General features: G+C 42.3%; 1 protein-coding gene across 5 annotated transcripts in view; it reads right to left on the reverse strand.

The window, feature by feature from the left end:
• Positions 1 to 20,311, reverse strand: part of TASP1 (taspase 1) — a 62,857-nt gene extending 42,546 nt beyond the window's left edge. Inside the window, exons 1-4 of one of the 5 annotated variants that reach the window (XM_081857273.1) lie at positions 20,152 to 20,311; positions 10,563 to 10,779; positions 9,830 to 9,897; positions 8,065 to 8,133 (exon numbers count right to left, since the gene is read on the reverse strand). In XM_081857273.1, coding sequence (XP_081713399.1) covers positions 8,065 to 8,133; positions 9,830 to 9,897; positions 10,563 to 10,707 — 282 coding nt within the window. In that variant the 5' untranslated portion in view covers positions 10,708 to 10,779; positions 20,152 to 20,311. Of the gene's footprint in view, positions 1 to 8,064; positions 8,134 to 9,829; positions 9,898 to 10,562; positions 10,780 to 11,687; positions 12,173 to 12,278; positions 12,435 to 20,151 lie in introns of those variants that run through there. The other 4 variants (XM_081857272.1, XM_081857274.1, XM_081857271.1 and 1 more) reach the window with 4 other exon arrangements.
• Positions 20,312 to 20,893: the final 582 nt, after the last annotated feature.

A 20,893-nucleotide genomic window follows, 5' to 3' on the forward strand; every position in this document is an offset into this window, starting at 1 on the left:
AGCTTTTCTTTGCATGTACATATCATGGCAAGACATAGCTAATTGTTGACTGGGGACACGGGGCTTCCCTTCCCTTGTGCAACTGGAAGTAACCATCAACAATCCCTAGCTTAGTGTTCTGTCTGAACTGGAGATATTGGTTTGGTTTGCTTCAAACAAACTACAAAGAGTAGTCAAGGGTTGTTCCTGCCTTCATGTTGTGGTTTGTTTGGAGCTAAACAAAACCACAATCTCTGGTGCAGACAGAACACTAAGCCACAGATCATCGATGCTCCCACATGCACTACAGAAGGAGCGAAGCAGCAGCAGCATCTCCACACTCAGAGCCATTAACTAGGTTTACCACGATATGGAAACTGGGCCACTATGTGCTAAACGTCGGTTCAGTGGCCATGGATATAGTTTGATTAACACCTGCTTGCTCATACACATGGCATACGATGCCTAAAGACCAATCATTAAATAATTACAGTTATCTATCTCTCTATGAACTGTCAAAAACAAAATCTCAGGCCTCTGGGACATATGAAGTTGTTGGTTTTAGATATATTTATATACATGCATACAGAGAGAGAGCTTCTGCGAAAAAAAATCCTTACTGTTGCATTTATGAGACTGTGTACAAACCTATTGTAATCACAGTAATAGCAAGCTAGAAGTCCACTGAGCACTTCAGCCTCCTTCAGGAAAGACAAAGCTATAAAAGGCTCTAGAATACAACCTACTGCATTCCCAAACACCTAATAGTGTGGCTGAACTATGAGCCAGAGGCACTTTGTGGTACAATACAGAGACTCTATCACTATAAGCAAGCACTCTCTCATTTCTCGCATTTACTTATTGTCGACTCTTTCTCAAGCACTCAACTGGCTACTTACAATTACCATATTTTTCGCTCCATAAGACGCACTTTTTTCTTCCTAAAAAGTAAGGGGAAATGTCTGTGCGTTTTATGGAGCGAATGCGTGGTCCCTGGAGCCGAATTGCTGAGGGGCAAAAAGCAAATCATGCTTTTTTTTTTTTTTTTTTAAGAAAGAGGGAAGGGGGTGTTGAAACAAAGCCGCTGATCGTTTGCCGATCGGGAGCGAGATAAGGGACGCTAGCAATAAAGGAGGCTGCCTGGAAGGAGGGAGGTAAAAGCTCATTGATACTCAGGATTTTTGTATTGGGTCACCCCAAATTCTCCATCAGATCACATAGCATGTCCATGGCTACAGCCTGCACCCAAAAAATCATGCACCCACTGTTTCGTGGGGCCGCAATGGCGCAAAAACGTGGTTACAAAGCACGGATCCACATGGATCCTCAGGATTTTTGCATTGGGCTACCCCAAACTCACCGTAAGATCACATGTCTATGGCCACAGCATGAACCACAAAAATCATACATCCACTGTTCCGTTCAAAAAAAAATTTTTTTTTTTATTGTTTTCCTCCTCTAAAAACTAGGTGCATCTTATGGTCAGGTGCGTCTTATGGAGCGAAAAATACGGTATATGAAAAGAAGCCAAAGGGGGGCAGAGACCAATAAACTGTATCTGTTTTGGAAGTATATATAAATACTAACTTTTTAAAATGTGGTTACGTAATTGGTCTCCCCAGTTTGGAGAACATGTGACAGTATGAATACCTATATCCTAAAAGTGTCAATAGGCAATGGCCATTAAGACCTTCAGCATTAATCTTGAAAAGTTGTCGAGTGTCAATGGAAGGATGATTGACATTAGGGAAGCCGAATGGAATGTTGGGCAGAGCATAGTGAGCGACAGGGTGGGGTTCGGAAACGACAACTAAAAGCAGAGAGTGTCTGCGAGCAAAACAGACAAGAGGAATGAAATGACAGAGATAATGAAAGCACATGCATAAAAGCATAGATGTTGTGGAGAAGACTTATGTTATGATACTGAAAATATGAGAATTCTGTGTACAATGACTACTTGTTTTAGATATTATTTTCCATAAGCGAATGTATATTTATGTTTTAACTGTCTATGATCTGGTCTGGCTCGATTCCAAGGTGACTGTATCTCACTCCATGTGTCTTGCGTAGATTTACTAGAGGAAGAATATAAAGAGAGAGACCTACTGCTGCCAGTACATGATGGCAAAAAGTACTTTAAGGAAAGTCTGGACTCACAGAGCAGCTGAGGGACTGAACTGGAGACAGGCCCTGGGAACATCACGGGATTGTAGAGATGGAAGGGACCACAAGGGCCATCTAGTCCAACCCCCTGCAATGCAATAATCTTTTTGCCCAACATAGGGCTCAAACTCACAATCCTGAGATTAAGAGCCTCTTGCTCTACTGACTGAGCTATCCCACAACCTCAGTAAATTACAGCACCATATGAATTTCTGTTCTCTTCCCATTTCTGTTCTGCACAACCCAAATTACAACTTAGATTTATCTCTCTACTCTTGCTAGAAGTGAAACATTCCTCAAAACCAAACTGCAGGTGGTATTTTACATCTGCGAAGAAACACTGAAATGGTTCAATAAATTAAAGTTACACAAATAACTGGCAACTAATTAACAAGCAAAATAAGCAGATCAGATCAAAAGTCTGTGACCAATGCAACGAGGCAACTTCTTAAATTAGCACATTTCCTCAGATGTTCCAAAAAAACCCAAAGATATTCTTTTTATGAAGATCAGTATGGAAGCCTTGATCACAGTGCTGGAAATAAACTCATGATGACAATTCAAAGACTCAGTGGGTTACAATATGCCATGATTAATGGTATACTGGATTGAGCTGGAGGAGTGTCTCTGGTAAGGGATATATTCTCTGTCCCAGAAATATCTCTGTATTGTTTGAATTAAGCCTTGGAATAAATTATAGCATTGATGTAAAACAATTTTCAGATATCTTCCCTTACCAAAAAAAAAACCCTTTGTAAATTCACATGGGTTAAAAACGCCAGTTAACTGGACTGTGGAAGATTGTAAGTTATTTGGAAGATAACTCAGTTCATACAAAAACAACCTCTGCAAGGGGGTACCACCCTGCTTGTTGGTGTAAGCTCATGTCAAAGTGTTGTCAGTACAAATCACAGGTGCATTCCATAAAGAACAAAAAAGGCACCCAAAGCCTGTTTAATTGTGGTCCCGCTTGATGAGGTGGTAAATGTAGGACTGACCAAGGGTAAAATCAACACTAGCTGCCTATCTCTGGGAAGACAATAATATCACTTGGTGGGGTAAATGCGGGACCTACTGCAATTGCCACTGAGGAGTGAAGGAGTTCATTTTCACGATAATGGTGGTCTTCCTTGATGGAGTAATGCAGGACCCTGCCAGATCCACCAAGCAATAAGGGTGCTCAGTGTCCAACAGTGGTAGTCCTGCTTGATGTAGTAATGCAGGACTCACCAGGAGGCCAAAAAGGAACCAGGAGAAAATGACTAGGGAACCCCCCCCCCGGGAAGTAAAAACAAACAAAGGCAACACACAAGGTGTGGGTGGGTTGGGTGTTTGTGGGGAAACACAAACATAAAAAAACCAAGAAGTAAACAACAAACCTGACAAGCACAGCAAGGGAAGAGGAAATAGAAGGCATGAACTCACAGCAAACGTAGAGGAAAAAAGGGAATTTTTGCCAGATAGGCAAAAGACCCGTCCTATTCCATCTAAGGCAGGGAAGATCTGGAGGGCATGTTGACTCCTCCTGCTGGAATAGGAGGCATAAGAAGAGAATGTCCTCCAACACAACAGAAATTCACGGTAAATAACATTTTCGCTACATTTTCCTACTTCCGCTTCTCCCTGATAACAAGCAGGGGCAACAAACCAGGATTCTTAGATTAACATTACATTCAAATGAGGAATCATGGTCTGTTTCACTTCAAACAAGCCATCATCTGAAGCCAAGGCTCACTGCTTCTGGTTTGAGGAAAGCACAGCACAATCCCCAAGTGTGTTTCTAAGCCTTTGATTGTGGTTGTTGCTCTAACTTATTAGCATGGTGCATCAAAGTTGATCTCCATGTTCACAGTGGACCATTAACCATGCCTTACTAGGATGAGCGAATGTAGAAGAATGAACTCAAATATATCGTTTAAATACCAATGGTATTAGCCCAGTGATGTAAGACTACCTATGCTTGTGAAAGAAGGGAGGGAATGATTTGAAAATCTCATTTTATGAGCTGCAATCATTAAAATAAAGTCACATATAAAATGTGAAAGATCTGCTAGGAATTTTTATCACTCTTTTATAGCAGCAATGCATGTCACTGCCGTCTCTAGTATTCTTCAGCTTAGACTTTCCAGTCCTCCAAAACGTGTCAATACAATATTCATCTGTTAAGAAAACAGATAAGAGTTCTCTTTCACTCGGAAAAAAGGAGAGAGAAAAAGCTAAGAGAAATGGCCAGCCATCCACAAAGCTCAGCACAAAACATTTTTCAAATAAAAAAAAAAAATTAGGCTAAGCAACAACTAAAGCAACACACTCTGCAATAGAGCAGGCTTAAAAAATAATAATCAAAAGTAATCCAATAGAGAAACTGTCTCAGCACTACTTTCTTGAAAGTCAACAGCATGCACTTGACTTGATACTATATTTTATTTCAACTGAAATTATTCACAAGTCCTCCCTTTATTTCTACAACAACAAGAACAATCTTGTTGTGTTTAAGCAACAACAGATAACTGCAAAACACTGATCACATTTATCTTCCCTGACCAATCTACAAAATGTCATGAGCAAGGCAAAACTTTGTATGTGATGTCTTGGGAATGCCAAGAAAACTGACCAATTATGCAGGCTGTTCTGGGCATTCCAACTCCAGAAACAATACAGAGAAATTCACATCTGATTAAGGTCCACATAAAAGGGGGGGGGGGTTGCTTTTCAGCTTCTTAAGCCAGATCCTTATTAAGATTGGCCTTGTGGGTCAAATTTGACAGATGGGCCAGGTCACTCACTTATATATCACACAGCATTATGACATCATATGACTGACAGGTGGTTGGAGCCACCCACCTGTTAAATACGCAGCTGTGCAAGTCTTCCCCATCCCTTTTAAACTCCTGATCTCAGAAGTTAAAGTGGGGAGTGCAGGGAGACTTGCACATGTTATAAGACAAACGCCATGCTTCTATTTCAGCTTGAATTATGAACACAGGGGCTGTCTTAAAGCCTTTTGCAGAAGTGCTGTTGGAAGTAGTCACGCCCTTTTCTTTTAAATGGAGAGGAGAGCTGCTTCAAACAGCGTTTTTGAGAAGTGCTTTAAGGCAGCCCCTGTTATGCCATTTCAGCTGAAACAAGAGCAGCAGGGCTGCTTTACATCACTTCTCAAAAATGCTGCTTGAAATTTCTCCTGTGAGCAGGCAGCAGAGGCTGCCACCCACCCACCCTCCCTCCCTGCTACAGGAGAAGTGCACAAGGTGCTTCAAGCATGCTTTGAGAAGCACCTTACTCCCCGCTGAGAACTGGCATGTAGCTAGTACAAGATTAAGCTCTGTCCTCCTGCCTGGCAGACATCACCAGACACATCAGCTGATGCATGGGTGAGTGTGGTTTGCAGGAAATAGCCTCGCAGGCCACAACTGGCCCATGGAGCTTCCCCACACCTAACATAGGTCTAATAGCTAATACTTCCATTTCATCTTAACTAGAATTAAGCCCTTACTTACTGCCCAGTACTGAGGAACTTTCCTGGGGAACAATCTAGAAAAATAATAATCAGAGAGTGATTAACCTCCTTAGGAAAGAAAGCATGTTCCAGTTCTCCATCCACCCAAATATCTGGAACTCTGGATTTGCACACTGGGGACGCAGGTGGGTTCCCACCCACAGCATTAATATTTGCAGCTTGTGCTGTCTCGTTAAGTACCCATCGCTGATGTTCTAGATTCCTTCGTGCTATATTTACAAATATGCACCACACTTTCTGCTCGCATTGAAGGAATGTAAAAATACTTAATTATGTCCTCATCTGGCAAGCACCTGCAATCAACATCGGCCACCTTAATATTAGGAAATACAGCGGTCACTGACAACTAAATCACAGCAGATTATCTTCTCAACATGCAAACTGCTATGTCCAATTCACAGAGTAGCTGGCTGCATTTCTGTGAAGTCACATCGTCTGGCACAAGGAGCTTGCGTTCTTTCTGAACAGAAAGTGAGCAAAAAACAGCCAGCATACCACAAGCAAATTGTCTACTAGCTCATAAAAGATCAATAGAAACTCCTGCTCCTTGACAAGTCTTTGAAGTGATGCCTCTTGGACTGGCTGGAATCCTGTGTAATCGACAATATGTAAACTCAGCAGAACTGAGTGGGGAGCAGATGGGAGGAGACAACTGCCTGAAAAGGCACATCATCTTTCCCCCTCTTTCTCACATTCAAACAAAATCAGATGATTTGTATTCTACTCTGTAGAAGTCTCTGTAAAAAAGGGTGTAAAAATAAAAAAGTTACTCTCAGTCAGGAGCTCCTTATGCATTCCTCTACATTCAGAGACTTCACTACAGTATCAGTATTACAGGTACTGGTAGCAACACTGATAAAGACCCTGATCTACTATCGAAGAAAAGTTCCTTCTCAACTCCATTAAGAACTCATATGATTATAGTTCAGCCAGAATGGAAAGTAATGTTTTCCTCCTACCAGTTGTAAACCCTTGTTTATTCACAGTTTCCAAGATCCCCTTGGAACTGAGAAATAAAGACGAAATATCAAGAACTGAAAGAACTCAAGCCAGATCTTTCCAAATATGTTTTCCCCCCAGCAACATCTGGGAAGGTTCCCCACAGCTGGACTAAAGGGCAAGGTGGGGCACTGTGCATATTCCAACTGATACATTTCAGCATCCAATTAAGCTTTAAAAGGCAAAGAAAGACATGCAGGGGGGGAAAGGTAACCAAGTTAAAGAAAGTGGATTCTACGGGGAAGTTGTGGCAAAGCCATTCTCGTAGTAATGCTTATTGCTAGGCCTCCAAATATATTTGGGAGAAGACTTAAGATTGCTTTCCACCATTGCCAATATGGTCACAGGGGTGGACTACCACTGAATAAGACCAAAGGGAAAGAAGAGCATATAGAAAACAGCAGGTAAGGTGAAGCAGAACCACCAAGGGACAGAGAGAGGGAAAAAGCAGAGACCAAGGAAAAGGAAGCAGACAAAGCTGGCTCGGAAAGGAAAGCTCTGTCTGGCATTCACCCATCTATTCAGAAATAACCCATCTCATCTGCAGTATCAATTTCCATGCACATGCCAACCATTTGATGGCATATTCATAATAATAGTTAAAGGTTTAAAGCTTAATATTTCAAATCATATTTAAGAGACAGTGAAGTACCTATACCTCCTATGAAACAGAGCTGAGCGGCCAAGAATTGATATCTGAAAGCATTCGATTAGGAGCTAATTCTCTCTATGTAATCACCCTGCACAACCGCAGGGACTCAGCACATTTTCACTTTCAAACACAATAACCTGACCTATGGGACAACTGTAATTCCAGTACTGTTATCCGTTTAGTTATTCATGCTTTTTAAGTTCCTCAGAAATACCAAGTGCACTTTTTACTGTTCTACACTATTCTACTGCACTTTTTAAATTTAACTAAAAAAACATGTTTGTTTAAATCATACCATATCTTTAGGGTAGCAAGATTAGTTGTTCCAGGTCTTACCTAGGGAATTAATGTGGTGTTGTTATGGCATTGTCCCTCATCTTATGAAAACAGATGCATGTCTTTATTGAAAGCACATTAGGAATTACTAGTGGCTCCCCACAACGATTAAAGCAGACATTAAGGAAGCAAACCCTAACTGCCAAAGAAAAAACAACAAAAAGCTGAAATGCACCCAGAGTGATAAGCTCGGCCACCTTCCTTTCCACAAAAGGAATGACACCTGCAGCAATAAAAAGTAGAAGCAGACAGAAAAATGAGGAGGGAAATCATAATTATATTAAAATTGCCCTTTTACATATGAAAGACTTCTAGCATTGGTTGCAAAGTTAATGCATTTAATATAGGGCAGCTGAACAGAAAAATGTGGTCAACAAACTGCAACCAAAAGAGTGAATGCCTGAATAAAGAGAAGTACCTCTAGTTCAACTAGCGCTGCAGTCACTGCATCTGTTACAAGAGCCCCAGCCTGTAGCTTTTCAATTGCCTAGAAGACAGAATTTTTAGGATATAAAGTTTTGCCTCTTATTTTTTTACATACTAAATCTTCTATACAGAAAAGGCCAAAGAGTCACTTGGTCCTGAGACAGACATTACAAAACATAATTATAATCAAGAAGGGTGCAGGGCAGGGATGGGGAACCTGTGGTCCTCCAAAGTTGCTAGACTTCATCAGCACCAGCCAGCCTGGCCAATGGTCTGGGAATATGGGAGCTGCAAACCACGAGCATCTAGGGGTTCCCCATCCCTGGTGTATGGAGTACTCTGAGAAGGGAAATAAAGGAACTAAACACTTATTTCACTATTATTAAATTAAAGCACCACATAATACCAGTAACTCTGACTACATTGTATTTCACATATTAATATAACACTAGGACATTAAAATACCAACATTACCATTTACACGGATAAAAATGGAATCCCCCCCCCCAGTTTCACTGCATGAAACAGGAAACAAACCAGTCAATAATGAGAAAATAATTTTCAAATTATGGATTTGTAAAGAAAGCATACTTCTGTTCTGAAACAGATTTCCACCACACACACACTGCATTAACCTAATGCCACACTGTGGGCGAAAAAGATGTTATAAGGCTTGCTTTCAGATTAGACATTTCTGTCCAGAAAGTAGAGTGAAGTGAAATTCCAAATACAGCAACTAAAAGCAACCCAAACATCTGATGGACTAGGAAGGGGAGAGGATCTACAGGGAACATCTTCCATTGATGTTCTAACATTTGCACTGGCTTACTATAACACTGAAGACACATCTGAAGATTTTTTTTAACCAACAGGACTCCAAATGACAGAGATTACCTCTGGGCGTTCCTCACTTCCTATCATGATTTCTACAGACTGTTGAGCTTGGGTTCCTAACAATGACACAAGGAGATATTCCCAATTGTTATTCCCCAATTTGAAAATTCCTTCCCTCCAAGGGGTTCAAGAAAGCCCAAGTGAGAAGCAATACAGAATCCCACTTCAACTCAGAAAAATATTTTTATGGCTGTTCCTAAGCAAGTTCTAAATATGTAACTATATAAATAAGGTTGAGATTTTAAAACTCTTAAAACATATTAAATAGTTTTAGCTGAAGTTAAAATACAAGAGGCAAGGAAGCTGGTTACTCTTTAGTCAGTGCAACGCCATCTAGGTCAGATACTATACCAAGCGTAATAAGAGAAAAATGGAAATAAAATAGTTAACAGTGCAACCATATGCATGGCTACTCAGAAGTAAGTCTCACTGACTTCAACAGGACTTATTCCTATGTACATATGTATAAGAGTGAGCCTATGTAGAGCTAATAAAAAGACAATTTGTGAAGATCCAAAGTTTATCAAAAGCATCTTGCAAAATGAGAAAATTAAGAAGAGCAGAAAGATCAAGGCATTTCAAGGTGTTGAAGCAGCTGAAACACTACACAAGTAACTTAAGCATTCCATTTTTTTTCTTGCACAGGATGATGACTTTCTCAAGTATTGTGAGAAACTGTATGGTAAAAATTAATTTCAAATATTCAAAGTTGCTATCAGACAGATGACACTTTTGAATTTCTAAGTTATATATTTACGGGAGGGGACAACCTTGTGTATACGTGGAGAAAAGAGTAACATTTCAATTCTGTACTTCATGTTCTAAAAGATTAAACACTTGCTCCAAAATTAGCAAACTCTTACCTTCCTACATGCTCTTTTGCACACATGCTTATATTCTTTGGCTTTGGATTCAGAATGATACCCTGCACCTAATATCAAGGAAGATTTGAAGGGAAGAGGGGAGAGAGGGGATTCATTCAATTAGTTAGACCCTCCCACTTTATCTAAAGTTAACGGAACTAACCTTTCCTCACCAATATAAAATACAGTCCAGCTGCTTCCTGGAGCTAACAAGCATCCATCCCATTAAAAGTTCATTCATACACACTGCCATCAGTGGGGGGACTGCCTCCACCTAGTGCAATCCAGCAGTATAAGAACATGCATGTACACAGTGCAACCCCAAGAATAGGGACTGAACATGTAGGTCTTCAGCACTCAGTCAGCACCCGGCCTCTAAGCAGAGTGCCAGCTGCATCAGAAATACCCACACACACGCCTAACGCTAAAGTGCGAAACTGCACCACCATGCAGAAGCAGCTCCCACACTGGGCCACAAATGTAAAAGGGGCCCAATACAGTTTTTGTTTTCAAATGAGAAAGTGCAGGAGAATATGACGTTAAACATAAAATGAGATGTCTCCAGCTCAAATGAGAAGTACAAAGATATATGCATCGTATTTCCTATCTTAAATGAGATCAAGAATAGCCCTGAATGAGAGCAACTTCCTGCATATCAATTTCTTTTCTACCCCCAATCTTCCCCCAAAATATTATACACAAATTTCCTATGGGACACTGCACATGCCTTCACCTGCATGGACAAGTACAAATCCCACTCGTCTCCCTTTCTGAGCTTGCTTTGCTTCGTGTTCTTTCACCATCTCCCCTACTGCAGTGGCGTGTGAAGATCTGGAGGGTAGAACTTCTACTGAGCTTATCCCCTTTTCCATGCTCATACTTCAAGGTTACCATCTTCTGTGGAGAACAGCATACTTCCATCCAAGAGAAAACACAGCTGAGGACTCTCCCTGAAAAAAAATGAATAAGCATACAGTATTGTATTTTTTCTGTCCATAGGAGATTTCATGCAGTATATTTTTGTGAAGGTACTACCATTCCATCTAGGATGACCACCCCCCTCACTACAAAAACAATTATAGGAAACACCAGATAGTAGCCTACATATGTGACAGCGCTGTACAATATAGTCATATCACATATCTGACTTTTCTATTGTGCTAATAAGCTGGCCTTTAAATAAAAACAGAAACAAATATAGAGAGCAGTTAGATTTTTAAAACCGCCACAGAAAACTTTTAGGTGCCTTTTTAGTTTGATAATTCTAATGGGAATGTTTTACAAACGGAACATCACGATTCTCTCAAATAAAAAACTCAGGTGTCCTATCAATTTGAAAATAAAATTGAGTCACCCCAAAATAAGGGGCTTCCTTCCCCTTCTGAAACTCCACCTCTGCCACAAAACCTGAGTATTAGAATGTTAACTATTTCAGCATGTCCTTTTAGGATCTCAAAACCTACTGCAACGTTTTGTCAGTGAAGTGCAGCAAAACATTATTAATGCAAAAATCATGGCATATTTTATTGACTAGAATCATAGAATTAGAGAGTTGGGAGGGACCTCAGGGGATCTACGCAGGAATCTCGGTCTCCCATCCAATTCAAAAGCATACCAGAGCCTGCTTAGCTTTGCAAATGTAGCGGTAGCTTTATTGCTGGACCACATATATTCCTTTTTACATCAAGTCTCCCCTCTCTCTCCTCATGTATGTAGCATTTACTTCACAGCAAGCCTGCCTGAAGCAAAGCACACACTGGGAAAGGTGGGAATAAACGCAGCACCATCCCCATCTCATCACACCCAGAGGCGACTTCCACACAGGCCAGCAAACCTTCTCAAGCAACTTGGGTCTTACTTAAGCTCAGGAAAGCTGCAGGGCGCAGCTGGGCTCTAAGCAGCCAAGGTGGTGATGGATGGTCCACATGAATGGCCACAAATGGGGGGGGGAGGGGCTGGGAAGTTCCTCAGTCACATGGCAGGAGAAATGTCAACCGCCATCTCTACTCTGAGAGGGCTGTAGCTGGAAAGGGCTCATCCACGCGTCGCTATGGCAACGGGAGCCCCTGCCTGGGACCCGACAGGAGCGAGGAGTCGCGGCTTCGGCGCCTCACGTCCCTCAGGAGAGGACCCGGCGAGGCCCTGAGTTCATGGCGCTCGGCTCGAAGGCTCCAGTCTCGCTTCCACCCCTCAGGCACCGCGGACGAGCTTCCCGCGCAGCCCCGGGGCCCGGCCCGCCCTGCTAAGCTCCGCCCTCCAGCTCCCCAAGCGCTGCCCTCCTCCGTCAGCGTCTGGAGACTGGGGAGCGAGCGAGCCAGCCGCCGGCGCGACGAGGCCGGGCTCTGGACCTAGCGTCGCTCTCTCGCATGCACGCGCGCGGCCTGGCGTCGGCGCGTGGCGGGAACGCTGGCGCTGCCTGAGGCTGCGTTGGGAACCCTCACTCACTCACCCGCCCGCCCGTTAGCGCGGGCTTGCGGTTCTCTCCCCGGCGCGCGCATGCGCACCCGCGCCGCCGCATGTTTGTCGTCAGCCGGGCGCTTCTGCCTGGGCGAGAAGGGGAAACGCTAAGAGATGCGGCGGTTGGGGGTTGGAAGAGAAAGCTTGGCAAGTGAGGCTTTCTTTCGGCGTCGCCTGACTTCCGGTTCCTGCTACAGTGCCTCCACCATATGCGGGGCCAAGAGTGGCGGAAGTGCTGCTGGAGAGAAATCGACGTTAGTTTAACAGGATGGTAGTGAGCATCTTGTTATATATATATTTATTTATACCTCGCCTCCCCCCCTGACAGGACTCAAGGCTGCTTGCAAATGAAAACAAGAATCACTTTTTTTAAAGGAAAAAAAACCCCACGATTTAAAAACAATTAAAAACTATACACATACTGTTGGGGGGGGGGCGTGATTAACAAAATAAATCCTCTTGGCAAACTGGGAATATCTCCTCACTCACCCAAGTTTAGGATATTCCATGTCAGCTGAGTTTCTTTTTCTTTGAGAAAATAAGTGGCTCACGTAAATGTTAACTTAAGCTTTAATAAGATGCCCTTTTAAAATGTGGGGTTTTATTTTGGGGGGGTATTAGTTTGTTTTTCATGTTGATTATATATTTTGTGGTTTTATATTTTGATTTTGTTCTGTGAACCGCCCTGAAACCTTTGGGTATAGGATAGTATATATATTCAATTAATAATATAAATATTGAAGAAAACAGTGACAAAAAAACATTATGGGAGAAGCGAAATACAATAACATGAGGCAAGTCTGAGGCAAGAAATGAGGAGGCAGTTGGTCCCTTTTAAATTACATTCTCAAATGAACTTAACAGAAGACACACTGAAGGGAGAGGCTGATTCCAGGGCAAAACACACAAGTCCCACCCACCAAATACCAAACATTCTATTCAAATTAGGCCCCAGTGTTTTCCTTACACATACTGTATAAAATCTGTTTTAAAACATACAAATAATTACCATTAAAAAAGCAGTCAGTTCCCAAAAACCTGTTGGAACTCTGGAGTTCCAGATTCTGGGAGCAGCCACCACTAAGAAGGCCGTGCCCGCATCCGCACAAAGCATGCCTGTGTGAGAGCAGCAGGCCTTTCCTGAATATATATATTTTTGAGCAGGCTCTGGAACAAACATTCCTTTTCCTTTTTTATTTTTATTTATGATTTTCAGTTATATACATTTCAATAGTTTTACAGTCATTTTAACATTTCAGAACTCGATTTCCTCCTCTTTCTGTGGTTCCTTAAATTTAGTTTTTATCATTTCCTGCATATTCTAAATTACCTTAACTTATTCTTTTATTCATCTACTCTAATTGTATACTCTTATGAAACTGCAGGTTATTACAATAATCCGGCCAATGTCCTTATCTGTTTACAATTTGTTTATAAATATTCAATAAACCATTTCCATTCTTTTATATAAAAAAACCTTTGTTATCTTGATTTCTTATTCTTCTGGTAAGTTTCGCCATTTCTGCACAGTCCATAAGTTTTTGTATCCATTTTTCTCTCGTCGGGACTTCTTCCCATTTTGGGGCAAATAACATTCTTGCCACTGTAGTCACATACATGAATAAATTTCTATATTGTTTAGGTAATTCTACCCCTATAATTCCCAAAGGAAAGCTTCTGGGTTGTTGTTTTTTACAAATGTTATTTTAAACATCTTTTTCAATTCATTATATATCATCTCCCAGTAAGCTTTAACCTTACAAGACCACCACATGTGATAGAAAGTACCTTCTTTCTCTTTGTACTTCCAACACTTATTTGATTTTGATTTATACATTTTTGCCAATTACTCCTTAGTTTTTCAAAAGAAGGGAAAGGGGACTTTCCCCCACTGGATAAGCTTGTCATACCATCCAACATTCTTCAGATGAAATTTCGCACTCCTCACCCCCCACTCAACTAGTCAACTGACCCTCCTCAACCTACAGCATGGTGATAACAGCAGTAGAGAGCAGTGCAAGTTTGTTTTATGCTTCTCTCTCAGCCACAGCCTAACACCCAATAATGCTATATGAATATAATACCATAGGTAGGGCTGGAGAGTGTGTGTGTGTGTGTGTGTGTATCTCAAGGCAATGTGAGGGTAGGTGAAGTCATTTATTCTTACAGCATTATCTCCTTTGACTATTTCTTGCTTTAGCTGCACACACAACATACATTTAAAGCACATCCCACCCTAAGGATTCCTAGGAACCATGGTTTACCCAGCACAGAGCTTCAGTTCCAGGAACCCTTAGCAAATACAGCTTATCTAGATCACCCTCAGCATTTGATCAAGGAAGTGACAGTATGGCTCCATAGTGTCTTATTTTAGGGGTCTACATTAATTACCAGGGATTTCATTACCCATTTACAGTGGTACCTCGGGTTACATACGCTTCAGGTTACGTACACTTCAGGTTACAGACTCCGCTAACCCAGAAATAGTACCTCGGGTTACGGATGAGAACAGAAATTGTGCTCCGGTGGTGCGGCAGCAGCAGGAGGCCCAATTAGCTAAAGTGGTGCTTCATGTTAAGAACAGTTTCAGGTTAAGAACGGACCTCCAGAACGAATTAAGTACTTATCCTGAGGTACCACTGTATTACATTTATTTCCCACCCTGGCAATGATTCTATGAAGAAAATTATTCCCGTCAATTTTTCTTATTTTTTCTGGAATACATTACTACAGCTTTTGTGGTGACCATAGTACTTGTAAGAGGTGGAATCAAATGACTATACAGTGGTACTTCTGGGTGCGAACAGGATCCGTTCCGGAGCCCCATTCGCATCCTGAAGCGAATGTAAGACGCGACTGCACATGCGCGGGTCGCATTTCACTGCTTCCTCACATGCGCATGATGTCATTTTGAGCGTCTGCGCATGCGCGAGCAGCGAAACCCGGAAATAACACACTCCATTACTTCCAAGTCGCCGCAGAGTGCAACCCGAAAATATTTAAGATGAAGTGTATTCATCCCGAGGTATGACTGTATAAAAAACTGGTTGTATACTGTTGCCATATTCTGAACAGGACACATTTTCTGACTTCTACTTTTAACTATGGATCGCTATGACGACTCTACCCATGAAAAAGAGGCCATAATGTCTGCCTGCTGTTTGCGTGTGTCAGAGAGAGAAAGAGAGGGATGTCCCTGCTACAACCCCCACTTCATCGCAAGACCTATTTGTGATATGCACTGTATTCTCTGTATATACACTGTATATAACCACTGTATATACACTGGTTCTCCAGCTGTACAGCTAGGAAGAGGAAGGTGCTCCAGAAGGTCATAACCACAGCCCAAAGGATTATTGGTCATCCCCTCCCATCTTTGGAAGAACTGTACGGTTCCCGTTGTCTTAGGAAAGCAAACAATATCCTGCAGGATGCATCTCACCCGGGACACAGTCTGTTTGTACTACTGCCTTCTGGCAGGAGATACAGAAACATCAAGTCAAGGACAAATAGACTGAAAAATAGTTTCTATCCAAGAGCTGTGGCCTTCTTAAATGCAGTAACTCGATAGTGTGACCTGGGAGTTTGATGGGTGTGGGTGTGGGTGTGGCTGGAATGTGGTTTGTTTGGTTGTTGTTGTTGTTTTGCTTTTGTTGTTTTTAAGGGATGGCATCCAATTTCGTTGCACTTGTGCAATGTTGCACTTGTGTAATGACAATAAAGAATCTATCTATTTCTGGGTTCCTTTGCAGAGCGATTAAGGTCAGTTGCCTTTCTCTAATGCAAACTTTCCACAGTCGCCCCCTCAAGTGTTTGGACAGGCCCTATAAAGGGCATTGCTGCATCAGCTCATTAAGTCATTTGCTCACAAGTAGCTACGACAATGTGGTGTTCTAAGCAGCACAGCTGTCTACAATGGCTATATGTCCTACTTAACAGAAGACAGACCTCTGTTTGAAGAACTGCCAGGCCCAAGTCCAGTGGAAAGATAAGCAAGGAGAGCAGAGGCCTTGAAGTCGCCCATCAACAGCAGACTGAGCAGGCAGACGCGGCTGAGTTTTTAAAGTGTCCACATGACATTATCCAAAATGTGTGTGTATCCTTTTGTTACAATATACCACTGTCCAATGCATTGTTTCTCAAACTAGCTTCACACAGACTGTACAGTGGTACCTCAGGTTACATACGCTTCAGGTTACATACGCTTCAGGTTACAGACTCCGCTAACCCAGAAATATTACCTCGGATTAAGAACTTTGCTTCAGGATGAGAACAGAAATCGTGCAGCGGCAGCACAGCAGCAGCAGGAGGCCCCATTAGCTAAAGTGGTACCTCAGGTTAAGAACAGTTTCAGGTTAAGAACGGACCTCCAGAACAAATTAAGTACTTAACCTGAGGTACCACTCTAGTTCCTAATTTGTCCTTAGCCGCATGGCCCTTGCATAGGGTTGAGATCATCCCTGTCAGGGCAACACCCTCTGGTGTATGCACAGACCAAAATGAATTGAAGGATTAATTTCTTATATTTCTGTGGAGGAGCACTAACTCCTGGGAGCCTCCATTTTCAGTCCGAAGAAGCTATGACCCAGACACAGGTTGATCACCTCCTTGCATATATACAGGATGTTTGAAGATAGGGGCTCTGCCTCAAACACTGAGAAATAACACAAGGGGTGCTGGTGTGGCCATACTTGGGTTGGCCTTGGGATGAGTGTGAGGTTGAGGTGTTTTTGTTAAACATACGGTTTAGCTCCGTCAAATTTTGTTGGATACTTTTTGCATTCATTTTAAATTGGAACTCACTGGAGACAGGGCAGGCTAGAAAGACAATGAAACGAAGAGAACAAAACCAGCAATTGCAGCTCAGCGGGGGCAGGCAGAGGAGTCGTCTCTCACTTGTTACCAAAAGCAAAAAATTTGATCCTTTCCAGCAGCTTTAAAAGGCCTGGAGGACATGTCTGTTCGGAGCTGCTCCTTCTCTACATGAAAGGGTCCCTTGCCTGATATCCTGCCAGCACAAAATGCTTTCTTCAGCTAGTCGCCTTCTCAACATGACCAAAACGTTTCAGCCTGCTCCCCTGGATCAGCCAGAATAGCATTCTTTATAGCTCCCAGTTGTCTTAACACCCACTTCCAGTGCACGAACCACAGCATGGCAATGTAAAATGTGATCTTGCTCTGCCCCTTGCTTTTGCAACTCTAGCTCTGTACTAGGGCCAAGCCAGAAAAGGGGGGGGGGGAGAGAGAGATGAAAATGCTTGAGGCTGGAGTTCTCCTTTATTTCCACCCACTGACATTAGCAAGAACGGCTGTGTGTATGAAACATCTAACCGCAGGACGTCTGACAGTCCAGCGCTCAATTTTCATGCTACTATATTTGTTGCTGAGAATGCCCCCACAAATCACCTCCCCTCAAGAGAGGGAAGGATTTGTGGTCTCATGCATCAGATACAGGTACGCCAAGCCGCCCTCTGATTCTCAGCGTGCCCACAAGATGATTCTTGGTTTTGGGAATGTGTAGGAGTAGGAAGGGAGATGCTGTGACTAGCCCTTGCAACAGGGATGGGAAACTTGTGGCTCTCCAGATGTTGCTGGCCTCCGATGATCACCCGTGGCCATTGGCTATGCTGACGGGCTGATGGGAGTTGGAGTCCCAAAACGTTTGGAAGACTGCACATTTCCAACTCCTGCTGTATACCCTGCTCATTGCATACAGATAGTGTTATGTACTGAGTTGAATAGGATCCAAAATGCAGCAGTCTGATTGGTCCTAGAACAATAGGATCCAAAATGCAGCAGTCTGATTGGTCCTAGAACAATAGGATTCAGAATGCAGCAGTCTGATTGGTCCTAGAACAATGCAGCAGTATGATTGGTCTGCAGGAGCCACCCAATCCAGCTCCATATGGAAGTGAATCCACAATCTGATTGGCCTACAGTTGAATTCTGGAATTAGCCAATCATGTGCAGCCCATTGTGTAAATAATGTATATAAAGCAGATACTTTGGGGGAACTTTCATTCCTCCTCACCACTATGAGTTGAATAAAGAGCATGAAATCCACTGTCAACTCTGAGTATATTTCAGATAACATATGAAATGGATATACCAGCACAATTCCTGAAGGAAAAGCAAAAATCAATGGAAGGCTTGGTGGCATTCTGCCTTCTACAGTACAACAGTTTGGGGGCAAAGTTTTGGGTGACTATTATATTCTTCTCCTAGCTCAGTCAAAGCACAAGAGGGAATAGGCCAAAGACGCAGCTCATATCTTTCCTGATAATGGATGGTACTTAGTAGACTAACTTCTGTACAGTGGTACCTCGGGTTAAGAACTTAATTCATTCTGGAGGTCCGTTCTTAACCTGAAACATGTCTTAACCTGAGGTACCACTTTAGCTACTGGGGCCTCCCGCTGCCGCCACACAATTTCTGTTCTCATCCTGAAGCAAAGTTCTTAACCCGAGGTACTATTTCTGGGTTAGCGGAGTCTGTAACCTAAAGCGTCTGTAACCTGAAGTGTCTGTAACCCGAGGTACCACTGTACTTAGTAGGGAAATCGACCTCACATGGGGTCCACCCATGTGATGCCCCTGCACAGATCACTTTGCCAGATTCCCATCCCCTTTTGCTCCTGTAGTATCTTTATTTGCATTCATATCTTTCTCGAAGGAGCTCAAGGTGGCCTGTCTGGTTCTCTCGCTCTTCATTTCTTCCCCACAACAACCCTGTTAGGTAGGTCAGGTTGAGATCCCTCTCGCTCGCCTGGCTTCGCTTCGCTGGAGAGCCGCTGCACAGCTTTCCCTCTTTGTGCAGCGCCCCTTCAGCAAAGCGGGAGGAGAAATGGAAGGGGCTCCGTTTCTCCTGCCGCTTCGCTGAAGGGGCGCTGAGCAGAGAGGGGGAGATTTTTTTTTTCTTGTTCTCCCCCTCTAAAACAAGGTGCGTCCTATGGTCGGGTACATCCTATAGAAAAATACGGTATATTCCATCAACAATGAGACAACTACATGTATGGTTGGCATCTGTCCATTGACAAATTTCTCCTACGGTCTTGTGGCTTCATAGGGAAACATCAACACACAAGAGTTTACTAGGACAAAAGGTTTAAGTTCAACTTACCATATTATCAAATCTTTTGAAAACCATTCGGCTGTTATAGTAGGCATTCGGATTACAATCACAGTTACATAATAAGTATTAAATAATAATAATTAAATGAAGTGTGAACATTTAAAGTGAACATAAAACACAATTATAGTAATTTAAAGTAAAACTATAACTAAAGATAAAATTCAGGTTGACAGGTACTGTAACATTCTCAGCTGCTCGTTTTCTTGTTTTGTTTTTTAAAGAAAAAAAATCTTCAATAGCACTGTTTATTTAAACTATGTGTCAGCATGGCTTAGCTATGTTATTTTTGGAGGCTACAGGAATATGAAAGGGAATAAAAACCAACTGTCGCTGTTGATTGGAAATAATAAATTTAATTCTGGAGGGCAGAAATAATAAAAAACATGCGTGCCTGTTTATCTCTGCTCGTCTGATCTTTTTCTTTGTGTTATTAAATAAATCAAAACCTCTTGTGGTTCCAACCTGTAACATAAGATCTTTAAGTGCCTGACTTACACATTCAGCAATCGTCACTATGGCTGCCAACCTTGGAAATGGCTTGATACTAATTCACCTTTTAAATGCGCGCACGCACAGGGTTACTTTTTACTGAGCTTTAAACAAATTCATTAATAGTGCTATGTAGCCACTGCTTTTCTCTGTTTCCTGACTTAACAAAGAAACAAGAATCTTCCTCTTTATGGTTGGGGATGAAGGTCTGTGTGGGGGTACAAGTTCAATAAAATGTTACCTACCATGCTGAATCTTTGTTGACCTGATGACCACAAATCTCATCTAAATCAGGGTTGATAGGACTTTGAGGTTGTAAACATAGCTCCTGAAGAATAACAAGGAATATGAAGAACAGCAGATCTCCCACCTATGGAAGACAACAGTTCCCGAGTCCAAATGGCCTGAGAACCACTTTCCTTCTCACCTGCTACTTGGTCTCCTTGCACTTAATCAGACCTCCTGGGATGCTGTTCGATGTGTCACATCACAATGGGTGTATCCATACTGCAAACTTACATCACAATGGATGTATTCATACTGTAAACTGACATTAGATCATTGTGATGTAAGACACAGGTGATATGCTGAGATATCTTTAGAGAGCATTAAACCCACCAAGATCCCTTGCTTTGGGCCTCTGGGAAGAGGGGAAGAAGAGACTGTCATGTAGATACAACCCAAGAATCTATTCGGTTGGCAACATGTGAGCAAACACAGAACTTATAAACAAATACAAGCTGTCCATATAAAGTGAGGATAGAATAAGCATGCACAGAGAATGAAAGTTGGCTGAATTTTGGAATGATTTAAAATAATAGCAAAACGCCCCCACATCCACATACCTAGGGGGATTAATTAACAGGCCCAGTACAGAGAGAAACAGAAGTAGAGAGAGAGGTAGCACGTCATCCTTCTCCCAAACTTTATTTCCCCTGTGACAGTTCAAAGCACAACTGGCAACTTTTGATTTTCTGTTGGAATAAG

Source organism: Podarcis erhardii (assembly GCF_964252035.2).
Source record: "Podarcis erhardii genome assembly, chromosome: 3".
Taxonomy (NCBI): domain Eukaryota; kingdom Metazoa; phylum Chordata; class Lepidosauria; order Squamata; family Lacertidae; genus Podarcis; species Podarcis erhardii.